General features: G+C 44.9%; 1 protein-coding gene across 2 annotated transcripts in view; it reads right to left on the reverse strand.

Annotated features, from left to right (window-relative positions):
* ets1 (v-ets avian erythroblastosis virus E26 oncogene homolog 1) overlaps positions 1–4863 on the reverse strand; it is a gene marked incomplete at its 5' end in the record, with an annotated part of 32507 nt that extends 27644 nt beyond the window's left edge. The window contains 2 exons of one of the 2 annotated variants that reach the window (XM_079224764.1): positions 1737–1884; positions 4795–4863. In XM_079224764.1, the coding sequence (XP_079080890.1) occupies positions 1737–1884; positions 4795–4863 (217 nt within the window). Of the gene's footprint in view, positions 1–1715; positions 1885–4794 lie in introns of both variants that reach the window. The other variant, XM_079224763.1, reaches the window with a different exon arrangement.
* Positions 4864–17933: the final 13070 nt, after the last annotated feature.

Raw genomic sequence — 17933 nt, forward strand, 5'->3', positions numbered from 1 at the left:
TATTTCCCTCAGGAGAAGGTAGAGGCCAGAAACAGAGCTAAAAGAGAGTAAATACTGGACTTGCATTCGCCAGGTGGCCTGAAACATAACTCCACATGAATGATAACTGCTCCATGTGCAAATAAGTAACTAAATAAGTTTGCAGTCTCGACTGGTGAAAGGTATACGTCAAGATGAGTTTGTATTTACACTACTTGTTTTCATGAATGTATTGTTGCTGAAGCATACACTTGGTGTAACCCTACTTGTGAAATCATTTTATCATGGTATTGCAGCAAATTCTCACTTGATGGACTGATATGTGCCCTAAAGCACTTGTCAGTGAACAAATAATCATAATAATTAAACTGGCACAACCTCAGCAGTTAGCAGGTGAATGCTACACACATATTACTTCAATCTCCCGGTTGCCAAATCATTTTCACGGCAGGGGAAAGCTGAAATAGTTTGTGCCCCCATCTTCTAATTATATACAGAATGAATGAGTATTCTGAAATTGCAAATTCAAAACATTCAAGGGGAAGCCATGTTTTCAGTTTGACAGAAATGAGTCAAAGCAACGGCTGCAGGGTTTGAGACTGTGTCAAAGGTTATTTGGCTGCTTTTAAGGTGAGAACAGACGGCATATGAACCTCAGTAGCTCGATATGACGCCACCAATGAGAGCTAAATGACTCTAACAACATATCCAGGTGGCTAGAAGGCTCTTAGACCTGTGTTCTGCATAGCGTTAGGATTTAGGAGAGATGAGAAGAAGAAAAAAAAAAGGTCAATGCTCGGTCATTTTTTTCCACTCAGCAATGTTTATGTCAACGGTTTAGCGCTGGGAGCAATGAAGAGAGGGCTCCAAAGGAGTGTGTCTCTGGCAACAAACATCAGCAAATCCCATCAAATCCTGACTCCCTCTCACACACACACACACACGCATATCTACACTCAGGCCCCCTCCACCTCTCCAGAGACCAAACCAGAAGCTTGGGAAAAAGATGGCCGCCCTTTAGACCCCTGTCTTGCCCCCTGCATCCAGCTCAGGGAGGTGACGGAAGAAAGCTTGTGCCCTCCCCCCCGCTCAGAACCCCTACCCTACTCCCGTGGCGTGTGTCCCAGTCCGCCAGCATCAATCACTTTTGAGGACGAGAAGAGGCCGGAGTCAAACACAGGGACATGCACTGGAAGGAATGTTCCAGTTTAAAATAAAACTCATATGAAAAAGGAAAAAAAAGGAAAAAAAAAGAGGATCGGAAGAAGAAAAATGCACAGCATTTGGTTGTCCTCTGAAGAAAAGAGGGCCAGAGACGGAGAGAAAAAGAGAGAGAGAAGGGTATCTGGTAAAGGCATTGCCCTCAGGGTCAGCGTCACCATCTCCTGCAGACGGCGAGTGGAGACTGTGTGTGCGTTCTAAAACAACTCAATGAGGAAGTTTAGGAGTGAGCGTCAACATCGCAGATATGAATGCTTGAGCGTGAATAAGTACCCATTTAGCATTCCAGTTCAAACAAAGTCTTTTGTTTGCTTTGAGCTGTTTATTCCCAATGAAATATTGACTGTTATCTTATCATTATATGTTAACGCATGTACGAATACAAAATAAGGTAAAGTGTGGATTCTTTTATTTTTGCAGAACGGCACTTATAAATATTAAGAAATACAGGATTCTTGTAAGTATTAACTATGATAGAATGCACATTTTGCCTCGTTGCACATGTGAGGTGGGACTGTCTTGTGTGCACGTCTTACCTGTAGGGCACAGGTCGTGTCCGTTGGGAACCTCCTGCAGGGGTATGTCCTGGAAGTAAAGGGGCTGTGATGGGTAGTACTGCTGCTGAGGGTGAACCACACCTGGGAGGAAGGTCTGAGGTCCCAGTGCCACCCCTCCACCGTGCCTCTGGAGAGAAACAACACATGGTTTAGCCTCAATGAACTGGGCTGCATGCAGTAGATGCATATACTGTATATTACTGAACTTCTCTACGCTTTGCTCCAACGTGCAAAGCTGTAAGCAACAGATCAAACTTCAGCTTTGGCCGACAGCGTGACCTTGGATTTTGATGACAATTTGCTTTGTTTTTTCCTGCACAGATAACCGCCGCGGCTAAATTTGACTCATTCAGTTTATCTTTGTTGCCGTGTTGATTTATCCCGCTTATCACAGAAATGTTCACGTAAGAGGTCGCAGCAAAAGGGGAAGTCTAAAGTCAGCACTTAACAGGACAGATATGAAACTCTTTGTGGATACAAGAGATAGTACGGAGGAAGATAGCCACTTGGACATTTTTAGCATATCAGAGCCTGCATTTGACAACAAACAAGAAACTCAATAGATATTGTTGGACGCTTCTGTTTGAAAGTGATGTGAACAGGCGATTGGCATTTTTCTCACAACTCCTTTTAACTTGCCATGCTAAATACGGGTTCGAAAAGTTGTTTTTCTAATAACATTTTTAATAATGATATCAAGTCTTTTTTAATGCATTCTCCACATTTGTTATCTGTCAGTATATGCTCATTTCACAAAAGTGTTTAAGCCGTAAGACTTGATCATTTCCTTTTGGTAAAATGCAAAAAGACACTAAAACCAGTGCTTCAGTTATTCTCACCAATGTTAGACTCCCATATGCTACATGTCATATTAGTAACTGACAGACCGGCTGACAGAGTGACTGCCGATCTGATACGCAGCTCCTGTTTAAGCACTGCAGCATTTATCAGTAGCCGGCCGGCTTTATGGATGGCACACATGACCAGAGCATCGGGGGAGGGCCAGTTTACGAGGTTCTATAGAGGTTTGCGTGGAATGCTGCCTTCTGCTATCAGTCCAGTCAGCAAAGGGGGGGTAGGGGGGCACATGGATGATTTATGGATTAGACAGAAAGACGGATTTCGATAACAGTGGAGATATCATCGACACCATGATACTATTTGATTAGTCCAAGAGTGGAATAACTTTCAATGTAGTGATTTGATATATAATGACAACTTTGTATACGCCTTTTTAAATTTGAACTTGGAAATAGTATAAATACTGCACTTTCCATTTTCATTTGTATCATCAGATAGATGATAGATACTTGAGTCATACTGACTTAATGCAACCTTCATCTGCCTCATCTTGACTATTTTATAGGCTTCATTTTGAATTGTTAGTTTGCTTCTACCCTTGTTCTACAGTGCACAATAATCAACTTTGCACATACACCCATTAGAATAGGAGTCAAAATATAAAAAATATATGTTTTTATTCTGAGCTGTGTCTCCATGTTCTTGTGCAATGTCACATGACCATCCGGCACTTGTACATATTCATTCTACTAGGGTATCTTCCCCCTAATAAGAAGAAACTGCAACGTCTAAAAAGTAGCAGACAGGTGTAATGAAAAAACACAGGTGTAATCAATAGCAATGCTCTCCTTTTGTGCGTTTTGGCTCACTCCAACGGCTTCGGATATTTCTGGAACTGAGCTGTCGTTATTGCTATTATTGACACACGCGCTTCTTTTGCAGTCACAAATTTAAACACCTGCCATAAAAATAGTCCTAAGCATGTGTCTCAACTCACTGCCTAATTAACGCATAGCAACAACTCCCTCTGCCACTTCACTGGCGTGTCCCAATTCTGGCTGACTGCATGCCATTCCAAACCGAAGCTATACGTCAACAGAGAGCGCTCAGCTGAAAATGCGTTGCATTTGTTACAGATGCTAAAGTAGGCGTAGGCCTCACACTGTGCCGTATAATTTCTTAAGAACAAAGATCACCTTTGCAGGGAAGGTGGCTTCTGGCATTTTCTTTTTAATTGTTACTTTGGCGGCTTGAAATCCCGTATTTCCCTTCTCTGTTCTCTGCGTACGGTCATTATAAGACAATCACTGTGTCAATCACTAAAGATAGGACATATAACACATCAGGCCCTGCTGCTCTTTGCTGATAATTCAGGTAAATTCAAGAGAATAGAGCTAGGAGATCTAGGTCACCTTTTGACCAAGTCTGCCCTGGTATACAGTAGTCTCAATTTCAAAGGCAACCCCCACCACCTGAGCCAATTAGGACGCAGGGAGCTGTATCCTTCTCTGTTTTCTATCAGGCCAGGGTGGGGTTGCCATTTGCATATAACCTCAGTCTCTTATCCTAATGTGCCGGCGCTCTGCATACAAATGGAGGCATTTATTTTGCCGCTCCTTGGCCTTCACCCTTCAAGCGCTCATCTGACAGGAATCCCAATGTTCCCGGCTACCACTGTCTCTGACTCTGTATCCGGCTCTCTCATTTGGAAAGCGTTTAAGAGCCTTGGTGTTCCTGCAAACAGACTGCTGCGAATCGCTGCGCGGGCGGCTCAGCTGAGAAAAGCGTTATTCAGTGGCGATGCTCTGACTCCAATATGATTGGTTAGCGGGAAGGTTGGAGGCCTGCAGGTCTCAATATTTACGATATTACTTGCTAGAGAGAAGTGCATCTTGGCGCAGGGCGGTTGCGCAACACGGAGCAGTTCACAAGGGCGATTTCACAGCCTTGCAGAAATGCCTTGTCTTGTTCAACTTGCTCTGTTTCCTAATTTTTGACGAAATCACAGGGAACAGCGTGTACAGAAGCGGGAACTGTTGGTGCAACTCTGGTGGACTAAACTCAACGGGAAGAAAGGTTCAGATAGACTGTGTCACTGAGTTGCTAACACACATATGGCTCATTTGCTCCTGCACACACTTTACTGCACACACACAACAAGCTTATTCCTGGCCGGCTGTGTGGCAGGTAGCTGAGGCAGCCATAACCCGGACGTAATTTACGAGGGAGGTCTTACCATTGCGCCCAGACGGTCACAGGGGTGAAGAGCCGGGTAGGAAGAAACTGGATCCATGTAGTAACTCATCACGGACGCTGCGGACAGGAGAAGCAGGGCCTGCTGAAGGGATCAACACTGCAAACAGACGGGGCAGGGTGAAGCGACCTATCTATCACAAGCTGTTTACACTTTGTGTGCAAGTGTGTGTGTGTGTGTGTGGCACTATGTGTGTGTGTGTGTAGGTGTGTGAGAGAGAGAGCGAGAGGAGGAGGGAGAGGAACGGGGGTCAAGAAGAGGAAGAACGGGGAGAGTGAGACATTTGAGATGGGCTTCAACAACCTGCAACATCAGCGTTCCACGATTTAGAACTGTGGTTTGGGTCAAACGTGTCATGATTCTTTATCTGATTTAGGTTATAAGGCTCACAGGCGTGCTGGTGTGTTTATTTTAAATCAAACTTTGCTGATTTTGATGCGAGAAGAAATAGATTTCAGCCGAAGCAAACCCATCCGTCCAGATGTTTCCATCTCATCTCTCTGAACGTATCGCTCCCTTCTCCTGATGCAAAATGTGCCTCTTCCTCCTCCTCTTCTCGCCTGCCTCACCTCTTCCTCCTCCTCTTCTTCTTCTTTCTCCTCCTCTTCTCCTTCCCCTTCCTCTCCTCCCTCCCCTCCTACACACTTTGCTTATCACTTAACATGGTTCACTTGAAGCAGCATCAACAAAAGAGACTGGGAACTGAGCTGAAGGATTACACGAGAGGAGGAATGGTGTATATGGGCAGTGGCAGGTCCCATCCTCCTCACATTCATATGTTAAGCAATTTGGCAAAGCTAGTTTGTGGCAGCTGCTGACAGACTGAGGCAAGATGCGCCACTGCTCAATGCTTGCAGATGTTCATCAGCTCAAAAAAGATTCAGACGCTCTTGTTCCAGAATAGAAACAGAAAGTACCCATACACAAAGGGAATAATGTGCAAATCAGTCCTGTCATTCAAATGCATGCACTGTACCTTTAGGCTTCTATTTAAATGTCTGGGTTTGGGGGGTAAAAACATGAAATCAATGCTAAATAAAAGAGCTAAGCATTCATATAAACACACTTATTCATTTTGGTTTATAAATAGATCCTACTTATACATTGTATATTTTTGAGTGATCTTTTTTAAAGCGGTTTCGAGCCCACGGGGAATATAATAATATTGGAGCAAAGTTCTTCTTTACTGCAATATTATTCTTTGTTTTTTTAAAGAGATAAATGCATGCAACTTCAGTCTTAGTCGCGTTTTGAATGCTGCTGCAAGGTAGCAGAAAATAAGCAGAGATGAAACGGCGCATCTACATTTAAAAAAAAAAGAAGCAGAAAAAAAAAGCGCTGCATGCTTTATGAGGATTCCTGACGGGAGAAACCGAAACTTTAAAGGCAACGCTTTCTCCCTCGATGCATCAAGGGAGCGATAATATCACGCACCCTCACATCTTACCAGATGTATTAGAGTACATTTGTTTTGGTAGAATAAAACTTTGCACTTACCGACTGCGGGTGTGAGAAGTTTCCTGTCGGGCAGCTGAGTGTGACAGCTGAGCGGTGGACTGCAGAGATGCTGGATACCTGCTCGCAGCCAGTCCCACGGAGGAAGGAATAATATGCACACTTCTAGTCCCTCCCTCAATCACACGGTGATCCTCTCCAAATTCTGCTCTCTTCACGTGCACGTGCGGTTCATATGCAGCCAGTACAGGTGTGGACACGAGAGCATTGAGCTGATCAATAATGGGTTTTAAGTGTGACTAAAGTTTTCCAGTCCAGCATCAGCTTTGCTTTAATACCCCAAAACCCTGTGGGGGGAAGTATATGTATCCAGTATTAGCTTGTGAGTTTATGTAATGCTTTGGAGGGAAGTTAAACAATGGAAAGACAAGAACATGCAACCTCTGATGTTACTCTCATCATCCCTTCAAATAACCCAGGTCAACATGGTCTGCTTGTTGTTTGTTTATGTTTCAATAAAAAAAAGTGGTTGTTTTAATTTAGGCTAAATTTGAATTAGGCGTGTTTATTTGTTTGTTTGTTTTCCTCTCATGGAAAGCCAAAAGTCTTACTGGAGGGGGAAATAGCAGGAAAGAGGAAAACAGCACACAGCGAGTGGGTGTGATGAGAATGACAATGGCTGATCTTCCTGTGATGTTGTCAACTGGGAGACATATCTGTGCTCTCTTTTTTAGTGCACTTTGCCATTTTTGGACATGTGTTTTTCCAGTCAAGTCCTAATATTTTAAATATTCTGCAAAAAAAAATTTGGCATCAAGCAAGAATTAAACCAACCATTTGAAGAAGTGTTGCCGTCAAATCAATTTGTCTCAGGTCTTGCCAGATTGCACATGAGAAGCATCTGCTTCTTGAATATGTATTTTACTGTACATCACTGACTATCATACCATTCTCCACCTCGTACCTCCGAAACCCAACCAACAGCCAATGCATGCGGGACAGCGATTAAAGCGATGACAGCAACGTTGACCACTCTTCTGCGAAATGAGAAGTCCCCCCCCCCCTCCTGCACCCGGTATACAACGCAAGATCTACATCCACCTGCTCTGATAGAGGCTGGTGATAACCAGGTAAGAGTGGGAACCTTTATCTATTTGCTTATTTATCGCTTTATTTGTTTATTTATTTCCACGCTGCAAGGTTGCAAACTTCCCACTGCACTACCTATTACATAGACGTTCATATGTCTCTCTCTCTCTCTCTCTCTCTCTCTCTCTCTCTCTCTCTCTCTCTATCAGCCTAACACTCAACACTTGCGAGTCATCTGAAACACCTTGTGACTCCATGATAATTCCGTGACCCCAGTGCAGCATTTGTTTGAATTAGAAAGTGCACGGTTCAATCCTCCTGACAGCCACCGCTCTTAACAGTAAATCTTAGAACTCTTGGGGTAAGGAGGTGTGTGTGTCTGTGTGTGTGTGTGTGTGAGAGAGAGAGAGAGAGAGAGAGAGAGAGAGTGAAGAGCAGAGGAGAGGGAAGGAGGTCAAGTCCAAGGTGAGAGGCGTGAAGAAGTACCATAAGGGGCTCAGTGGCAGGCAGCCTGCATTTTCTCAAGACCTCGTCTGAATCCCTCTGCGTTATGTGGGCCTCAGCACACGGGGCCCCCGGGGGACACAGATGGGCAACACGTCGAGGGCAAAAGGCGATGGTATGACTTATTGCCATGTGGAGAGAAAAGCGCGGGACACACCCCTGCGATGGGACCAAATTGAATAAAAGCAAGGGGATGAATGCGATCCAGATCTTTCTGGCCGATGCCCCGGCAATGCTGTTTCAATTAGCCGGCTCACCAGTTCAAAGGCGAGGCCCTCCATGCACTCCTGCCCCGCATGAAGCCACTATCATCACGTTGCCCCCTCGCCTTTCACCTCAGCATTATGGAAGCACCTTTTTCCGATCAGAGCCCTCCGTCTACGCGCTGGCTCGCGCTCATGTTTTGCATTAAACAGATAGTGAGCACCTTGCCATCACCGCCAGTAAAAGCCATTAGTCAAAAGATCCGCTGGGGGTTTATGGCCCTCAGCATCATTCGCTCCGTGAAAAGTCTTACAGCGTTTCTTGTGTCTACATCAGCTCCGCGTTAAACTGATATGGGTCCGTCTCCTCCTGGAGATCTGAAATCTTTCAAATAATGCTGAAACTAAGTATTCCCCATACTTTATTTTTAGTCGTAGTTGACAGCGTTCGATGCCACATTCCTGCACCTAAAAGCACCCGGAGTTTAAAATCTTGACCGTATGACTCCGAAAGGTGACAGAAAGGTTTCATGACAGGTTCATTCTCAGCCCTGAAATATACAGTACCTGGAGTCACGTAGGGGTCATGTTGCTTATCCTTACCATCTGTTCAGAAGTGAAACACTAAATAATAGATACACAATTTGAAACTATGCGTTGTCCAGGCAAATATACTTTGAGACATACATTCCACAAACCAAGGTTTTTGTAGATGACACATCAGTAATAATAAGTCAGAATGTCCTGTTCCCCTTTGGAACATTGATTGATTCCTGTCATACTAATGCTTTTTTTTTTTTTTTTTTTAAGTCAGCCCAACCAAACCATACTGCTGTCTGTCCTCTGCTGGCTTCCTGAATCTTGGTGAGCAGCTCCAGTCTATGAATCCTTTTGTCTCATTTTCTCATTTTGGATCTTCCAAAGATAGCGCTGACAGGTGATATTAATGGTCTTTTATTAGCATCGTCCTGATTGCTACAGGATTTTTTGGAAGCAAGAGACAGAGGGAAAGAGGAAGAGCGAGTTAAGAAAAAAAAGAAAAGAGAATATGGAAGTCCTCCGCCCACCGCTTCTCACAGGAGATCGCCTCTCTCTTTGATAGCCTGCCCGAATCTGTTCCCCCCATAGAAACTGCCCTGCAGATGTTGTTGCTGTATGCCGACTACAAAGAAGGAGCCCTTTATGAGAGGAACATCTATTTCGGGCCTCAATGTTTCCGAGCTGTGGTGCTCAGTGAGAGAAGCGCGGGCCTAATCTATGTGCTGCTGAAAACTGTTTTATTCCCTGCCCATGTTATTTTTAGATTAAAGCACAGTTCTAATGAATAAAGTGAGGATGTAATATTTTATGACAGTATCAATATGCCAGCGCTGCGGTGGGCTTGGGCCTGAAAAGGCCTGCGTGGCTATTGGCATCGGCAGAGAGAAAGTGGGGGAACATGAGGCGGTAACCTCGGTGAAATAAATAACACGGAGGGGCCTTTGTGTCAGGCCTCACTAGATTCATTTAGATGTGTATGCGGTTGGTTAATAAGACTCTCACCCTCACCCACAGAACCGTGACTTTGTTGCACTGTTGACTGTGAGGCAAAGGTCTTGGGGGCAATATTAGCTTTTGATATTATCTTTAATTAAAGCAGCAATCCCCTCAGCCAAGTTGTCCAAACAGTCCTAAATGGGGCCTGTAAATCAGACAAACATCCTCAATATTTGATGGGTCGAGAGTGTGCACTGCAGCCTCCAGATGGTTTGTGTTTCTCAAGCGGTTCACGAGGGATGGTACGGGACAGCGATCTTCTGTTCCGATCCGTGCCTCTTGACAGAACAAGTTCCTCCACACCACATGCTGTGTAGCTGGATTTCTGCCTAGGTCGCTCTCGCTGCCTTTTCCTGTTCGGTCCCCTCTTGTGCGTGGGTTTATCCGCCGGCTACGTGTGTGTGCACGCACCGCAGCTTTTGACAGTCAGTGCTTTATTTCATTAGTGGTCAATCCCACAATCGACTGATTGAGCTATTGAAACGTATACGCATGTCATCCAAAAAAAAAAAAGGGCCTGCAGAGTGACAGAACGTGCATTTGCTTGTATTTCTACACCACACTTCAAAGACTGACAAAACAGTGTCCCATTCAAACTTCATTCCATCTTTAATAAGTGTAAAGTTAATGTTGCTTGGCAAAACAACGCCCTTTTTTCTGATCTTTTATGAGGAGTACAAAAAAAGATGAGTGTAGTAAGATGAAAGGAGCAAACAGGACGAGGAGGGAGGGAGAGAACGAGATGCTGAGTCCAACATGCCCCGGTTGATAAGCTGCTGGACTGGCGCCAGAATACCCCCACCTCTCTCTCCAACACACACACAAACACCCAACCCAGTGGCCAGCTTGACCCCCTCCCCACCACACACACACACACACACACACACACACACACACACACCACAACACCACTCCAGTGGCGTCTCCCGCTCGCTATTCCTCTTCATTAGTGTTCCCGAACGAGATGCTTGTCATGTAATTAGCAGAGGAGGTCTTTCTGAATGCCTGTGTAACACACGCTCTCATTAGAGAAGTGAGAGAAGGCTGGAGTGAAAGAAGAGAGGCAGGCCTCGGAGGCAAGTAGAGAGGGAGAGCAATCAGTGAGACAGATGGGGAGAGAGAAAGACACGAAGGACAGAGGGAGAACATGCCAGAAACAAAGTGTTGATAGCAACAAGAAAAATAGAAACTGACACGATGAGGGGTGAGATTTTTGACTTTGCGTTCCAACTGGGGACGTGAGAGCCTCGGTCTGGAAGAAATTATAACGACCTAGCTCAGTCAACTGGCATTCTCTTTAATATTCATTAAAACACATCAAAAGCGCATCCTAACTATAATACAGTGACTATACTGCTCCGGTTATTCCCTCTCCACCTCTCACACACTCATCCCGGGATAATGACAGCTCATCGATGGGAGTTCATCTCATGGCAACGCACCCGGCTGAGGCCCTCGTGGTATTTTAGGGTTTCCCTGGTCACTGGGTGTGAGAAAAAGGTATCATTAGCTCCACTCCATCCGCGATGTGTTCACACTGATAGCGACATCAGCGCGCTGGTCGACCTGTCGGCTTTGTTCAGCCCATCCAGCCCGTGATGAGGTGTGTGGTTCAGGCAGCAGAGGGCGGCTTATCAGGGCGATGAGAGGGAAGAAGGAGCCGCTTGTCAGAGGCTGGTTTTCAACACAGTCTGTCTTGTGTCCGGTGTTTGGTCTTAAATACTTCATTACATCACTTCCCTACCACCAGACCGAAGTGTATATGTATATAGTTTTTGAAAAACACTTGCTTAGTTGCATTAACCATCCAGGTGACAAAGGAGCATGAATAAAGCTAAAGAAAATACATATTAGCATGAGCCCATTTGTGGATCCGATATGTCTTTATGAGAAGAAACATAAGAATGGAGACAGATAAATTCCCTTTGCTGTTAATCTGCTTCATGATAACACTTCCTGGTTTGTAATTCACTGAAATTACCAATGAGACGCTAGTGGGACTGTTTTAAAGTTGCTGGTGAATATGTCAATAGTTGAGTGTGTAAACAACGTACATATATTTTACAACATTAACTTTACATTTTCTTCGCTTCTAAAATTAATATGTCCCACAAAATAAACCCTATTTTCACGTAATGAGAAACAAGTAACTGCTAATAAAAAAGAAGAAAGCAACAGTCTCATTTCAGGACATAGTCCATGAAGTATCTGGGAGGTCTGACTTGAGGATTAAAACAATCCTTAACTCACAATGGAGACAAAAGAGCCATAGTCTGGAGTTTGTCGTTAGTGGGTTTAGGACAAATTATTGCTATGTGTTCAGAGAGTGTGGAAAAATCAAAGTGGTCGGACGCAGCGCTTCCTCACAGTTTCTCTGCAGCCCTCGTGAATTTCTGACTGGAAGCTTGGGTCCAAACTGGCAACGAAACATCAGAATTTATCACCTTCTGGTGCATGTTTTTTTTTACAGTCGGAAAAAAAGGCTTCATTTCTTCCAAGACGAGTGATCTCTAAAGACAGAGAGTATTTTGGCTGAAAAAAACCTCTCCTGAATTTATCCTCCACTAAATCATAATGTCTCTGGGTTAAAGGAGGCCAGCCGTCCTGATACAGAAATGCAACTTCAGCGGGGCGAGTAGGGAGGATGGAGGCCATCACTCTGCATTAGTGATATAAAGACTTCCTCAGGTGGAGTCAGAGTCTGCACTGCCACGTCAAAGTGCAGACGAGACCGACTTGTGAGAGATTCAGATCCGGGCCCTTTACAAGCAGTTTTCAGAGCACCGAAGACGGCATGTGAGGCGAAAGGAGCAGCGCTGGTCTGAGAGATCATAAACTAGTTATAACTAATTATCAAGTCAGTCAGAAGGTCAAAAGCTCTTTTAATGCGTTCCATCAAATATGATCCAAAGTTCAAGAAGAGACACATCTCCAAAAGCGTGTTTCCCAAGTGAAAGATTAGGGTTCTCTCTCTACTCCACTATCACTGTCTTACTCCCCTCTATCTCCCTCCATCTTTGTCTCTCGCTCACACACACACACACACACACACACGTGCAAAAAAATAAAAAGCCACGCAATCTGCAGGCCCGTCTCTCGTCACCACTGTCTGGCAGTGTGGTGCTTCTTTGTTTCCCTCCAACTTTTCACTCCCAGTCTCATGCGCCGATTCCCATTTCCAAACCGCCAGCCGCCCCCACTCACCCACACTTCACTCACCCCCTACTCCCACCTCTTACTGTGCAGAAACTGGGTTATTTTTAGAGCTCAGTTGATGGTTCAAGGATGTTAAGTTCACTGTGTGCCATGGATTCTCATGGAGGAAACAGGCTGTTTCTCTTTTTGCCCCCAAACCTCCTCTTCATTTCCTTCTCTGCATCCTCTCTTTCCTTGGCCGAAGCCCTTTCTGTAAACCCCCCCACCCCCCATGCTAACACACTTTCTTTTTCTCCTCAGCCTCGATCTAACCACCCGATTGTCAACACACCACTGCCATGCTCTCACCTCACACCCACACAGTTCTCTAATTTTCTTCTTCTTGTTCTCATCTTCTTTCGCTCCCTTATAGCAGCGAGCTGTTTTTCTTCCTCTACATGCAATCTGGGCCAATCACCCACTGCTGGCTGACTACGGATGGAAGAAGCACCTTGCATATATGACTTCCACACTCTGGTGTTGTACACTTGTCACTTTTATGTGCCGACCTTTGTTGAATTGTAGTTCATATTAACTCCGAGGAGGTCTTGATACAAGGATATTAGAGATCCACGTCATCTGACGTCTTTGGAAATATACTATTTTCTTTATTTAGGTAACATTTTGTTAATGGAACAAGTGTTTCAGCATTTGTCAACTCAAAGGTTTTTCAACTTCTTGAGAAAAAAGTTTCAAGCACAAGTCTGACATGACACACTTCTGCCATCACACTTGTTTCACAGCTCAACTCTGCCCTCTATCTCTGGATCGCTGCAATGCAGGTACAGTTCAACTAAAACTAACCTTTTTTTTTAGCAGTAACCAAAACTAAATGTCTGCTTGGCTAAGAACAAAAACTAATTCCTGATGCGAAATTTTGATATATATAAATTTTTACATTAAATCAGCTCCTTTCACTTTCCAAAATCGAAACAAAAATCTCCAAACCTACTTTTCTTTCTTCTAAGAAGCTGACATGTTGAGGTCTTCTATCAGAATGCAATCAGAGAGCTGGCACGGCCACCTACTGGCTTCTGTGCGTCTCACCGGCCGTCTCAAATAGCCCTCGCCATATGTTAACACTTTACTCTCCAAATACCCATGATGACAGCGTCGCTCTGTCTCTTTAAGACCCGGCGTGGAATGCTGTGGTTTTGCCTAGGCGTTTGGGGTAGTGCCCTCACCCACACATAAACACAAACCTAAAAAGTGACTGTGACTCACTGTCCCTCTTTTTCACTATCCGATGACTCCCTGTGTGCTTGGCGCGTGAGGACGATTCTCATGTGTTGTTTTGCGGCCTGCGCAACACTTGAGTGTTTAGAGGAAAACAACGTCGTCTCCCCATCTGGTTGGCGCGTTGTCAGAGCATGGCGGCGTGCGTTTCCTGTTTCACATGTTTGTTTGTGCCACAGGTGGAAAGGGAGGGGTGCTGCTGTTGTCTTTGACCTCCACGACCCCGCGAGGCCGCTCGCGATAGAACGCAAACATCTTGTAAACGGCGTATTGTCTTTGGACCAATCACAGGTATCATTTTAGACCGCTTGTAAGTGAACCACCCGAGCTGATCTGCAGCACAAATGAGTGAATCCTCACTGCTTGTTCATTAGCCCTCCCACTCCCGAGTCCTCAGCGAGCCGCTTCTAGCTTGAGCCAGAGAGCCCTCCAGTGGTGACAGTTGGCAGCAGCCTTCCCCATGAATAGGATCAATAGGCAAGCTCCCACTTATTAGATCCAGATTTGACCGTCTGACGGCACAGATGAATGATTTTTGTAGTCTGGTGAGCAGCCCACATCGAGTTCAGCCTGTCAGACATGTCTGGGGGGACGTGGGGGAGGAAAAGAGAGACGCGGGCCTCAAAAGCCTTGAGAATGCGGGACAGGGGTAAACCCTAAACCTGAGAGCTCAGCTCGGGCTCGCAGCCTTCCAGGGAACAACACTTTTCTTATTGAGCCGGCGGGCCAGACCCAAATGAGAGGTGACAGCATATTCATTTCACTCAGTGTGTTTCTTTAAGGGCTTTTTAAAAATGCTGCTGAATGATGAGCGGTCAGTGGATTTATAGTTCGGGGGATGATTTAGGCTCTTTAAACGGCATTGCTTTTCCCTCTGCTCTCGCTCGCACTGCTTCTTCTTTTTTCCACAGGAGCAGTCATTTTAAGAGGCTTTATTTCAGCCTTATGTTGTTCATGTAGAGATGACTCCCCCCCCCCCCCCCCCCCCCCCCCCGCCCCGCCTCACCCCGGCAACCAAGATTGCTTTAAAATGTAAAGTGAGCACCTCATCTCCCCATGCCCAGTCTGGGCTGGAGGCAGGGTGTGTCCACATTTACAGCTGAATTGACATAAGATAAGTGGTCGAGGAAATCCATGTATACACCCTCAGAAAAGAGAAACACACACACACACACACACACACACACACATTGCAGAAAAAGCACAGACACACGCCAGACACTGACCCAAATACGCTCGCTTCTCTTTTGATTAAGAGCATACCAGAGCATATTATACGTAATGATAACATGCATTTCGTCTCGACACCACATGTCCCCTCTCCACAAACATGCACTCTCCCAAACTCTCATCTCAGAGCAAAACCCCCGGGGGGCGAGAATACCAAAGAATGAAGGGATGAGGTCACATAGTGGACGCATCAGTGGTTCGCTCTGGACCCGATGAGTGGCAACACATCAGGAGGCATTGGGAGGTCGTTAATTTATAGGGATGCTATTACCTTCATAAATGCCTGCCTCATAAAATAACTGCCTTGCTTTAATTTAATACTTCCCCCTTGCTAATTATCTGCGCACACACACACAAGCGGGCAGCTGTCTGCGCTCTGCGTGAGTCATTTTCAACGGACAAATTCTTTGAATTTTGTTTTTGGGTGGCATCCTGTTAAGTTGGTCAAACCGTCCCCGACTCTTCTCCGATCATATGTGAGTGTTGAGTCGAGGAATGTCATGAAACACATCTCCTGCTTCTTGGTTAGGCCTAAATGTGTGAAATCCTTTAGTGCAGACAAAGAAAATGGGACAAATGTTCAGAACTTCCATTCTTTTGAAGGTGAGCCCATGTGTGCTTGCATGTCTGGCCCTTGACTGCCCTGAAGCTGGCGTGAAACCATTTGATACTGTGCCCTGCCTTCCCTGGTGCCACACTGACATTTTCTTTCTCCCAGAGGAGCAGAAAAAAAGAAAGAAAGAAAGAAAGAAAGGGCTGGAACTGGACCAATCTCCATCTCCAGATCATCTAGCCCCTTCAACTAAATAAATAACTCATTACAGTTCAGAGTAAGGAGCTTCATTTACTCCAGGCGATGTAATCGCAGATGTCTCCAGGTTGCCCGCGACTCAAATACAAGTGTTGTGGTGGAATCCCAAGAGAGGGAGCGCTGAAACGTTAACATAGTGAGGAAAGACTGGCAGCGGAATGCATGTGGAAAGCTGTTGATGGCAGATTGTTTGGCCTCTCCGCACAGTAGTATTAAGTTTGCTTAAAAAAATAAAGTACAGAAGGGGGATTCTGTCAACAACATTAAAGCATGTATATACATTGAGGCCCATGTGCTAATTAATCATGAAAGACAATAGAGAACCCTCTGGCTGACACAAGCGAGTCACCATGAAGCCACATTCCTGATTTAATGGCAAAAACAAGAAGTCCTGGATGGCGCAAGAGTTGATGAGACAACCAGACAGAGAAGGTGAGGCATTCGCAAATATATTCTGTATGTGGCACCGTTTCAGTATCAGAAAGAGTTTGGCCTCATGCTGTAGAGGATAAAGCATGTCAGGAAGTTTAGACAGTCACAGTGGATGCATTCTACAACCTCTGGTCACTGGCCATCACGCTCACTGCTATCTGAGGTTAAACATAATGATTACTTGGAAAATATGAATTCACTTAGTGACAGTTTGGTTGCCTGATCTAATTTTTTTTGTCTGTCCAATCTCCTCTCATTCTAAATGCAGTCCACTGAAATGGGATTTAAGTTGATAATCCTCTAATGATGGGACGTTTACTGCTAAAAAGCTTGTAATTTTGGACTTTAAGGTTCCCACCAAAAGCTGTTTTGGGGTTAACCGGATCCCACCGACACAGCGAATGCATCTATCTTTATTAATATTAGAATGAATGTCCGATTTCTTTCTTTTGTCTTTAATATTTAATTTAATATTTGCTGTTCAGATGTGTTAGAAAACGTCTACTGTATCCTGAGGAAGGCAGCACAGCAGGCGCGTGATTGCCATTTTTTCAATCAAACGGATGTTGGGATTTCCGTCCATTGTTTGGTGCTGGGAACACTGTTATCAATGTTGTTGTTTTTAATCACTGCATTAGGAAGCGGTGCAACAAACAGAAGGTCTAGCCGGTGATGAAAGACGACCCCAACACTGTAAAAAGAAAAGAAAAGAAAAAAGGTATATTCCAACTTTTTTTTAATGATGGTTCCTTGTTGCAATGAGCACGTGCGATATCGCTAAATTACAGCAGAAGGCCCCACATCCCACTCATCCTCTCCATCATGTGTTATTGGCTCTTCAGTGCAACGAAAGGCGACATTCTCTGCTTCACCTCGGTTGCTCTCTCGAAGGTGAAAAAGCGACCTTGATGAGGCTATAAACTGCTATGGTTGGGCGACTTTCCTCCCCGTGAATTGCCCCACATCCTTTTGGGGGTGGGGTGGAGGGACTCCTGGTCGAAGATGAGGGCAGCAATGTGAAGGAAATGGAGTTAGTGAACTGAGTGGGGTCAACTGAGAAGGGGAAGACAAGGGAAGCAGAGGAACTGGTGGCTGTATTCCTGCGGGAACTGTCCCACCATGACAGACAGGAACATGAATGAATATCTGCATATAGGACATTACAATATATCGTGCTGATTTGAAGTATTATCATCAGCAGGACTGAATAAACTCGTGGTTTATTCTGCCGGAGAGAGGCGTGGAAATAAACAAGATTATCTATTTTAGTGCTCCACGTCAAGCTTGATCCCTGTGAATGATGTTTCATTGGCTCAGTAAAAAGAAGAAAAAAAAGCCAGATGTTGTTGTTACAATGTAGGCCTAAATACACCTGAAAGCACTTTGGTCGCCACATCATTTGCGGAGGGGAAGGTGAGAGGACAATTTCT

This window comes from Taurulus bubalis (genome assembly GCF_910589615.1).
Source record: "Taurulus bubalis genome assembly, chromosome: 10".
In the NCBI taxonomy this organism is placed as follows: Eukaryota; Metazoa; Chordata; class Actinopteri; order Perciformes; family Cottidae; genus Taurulus; species Taurulus bubalis.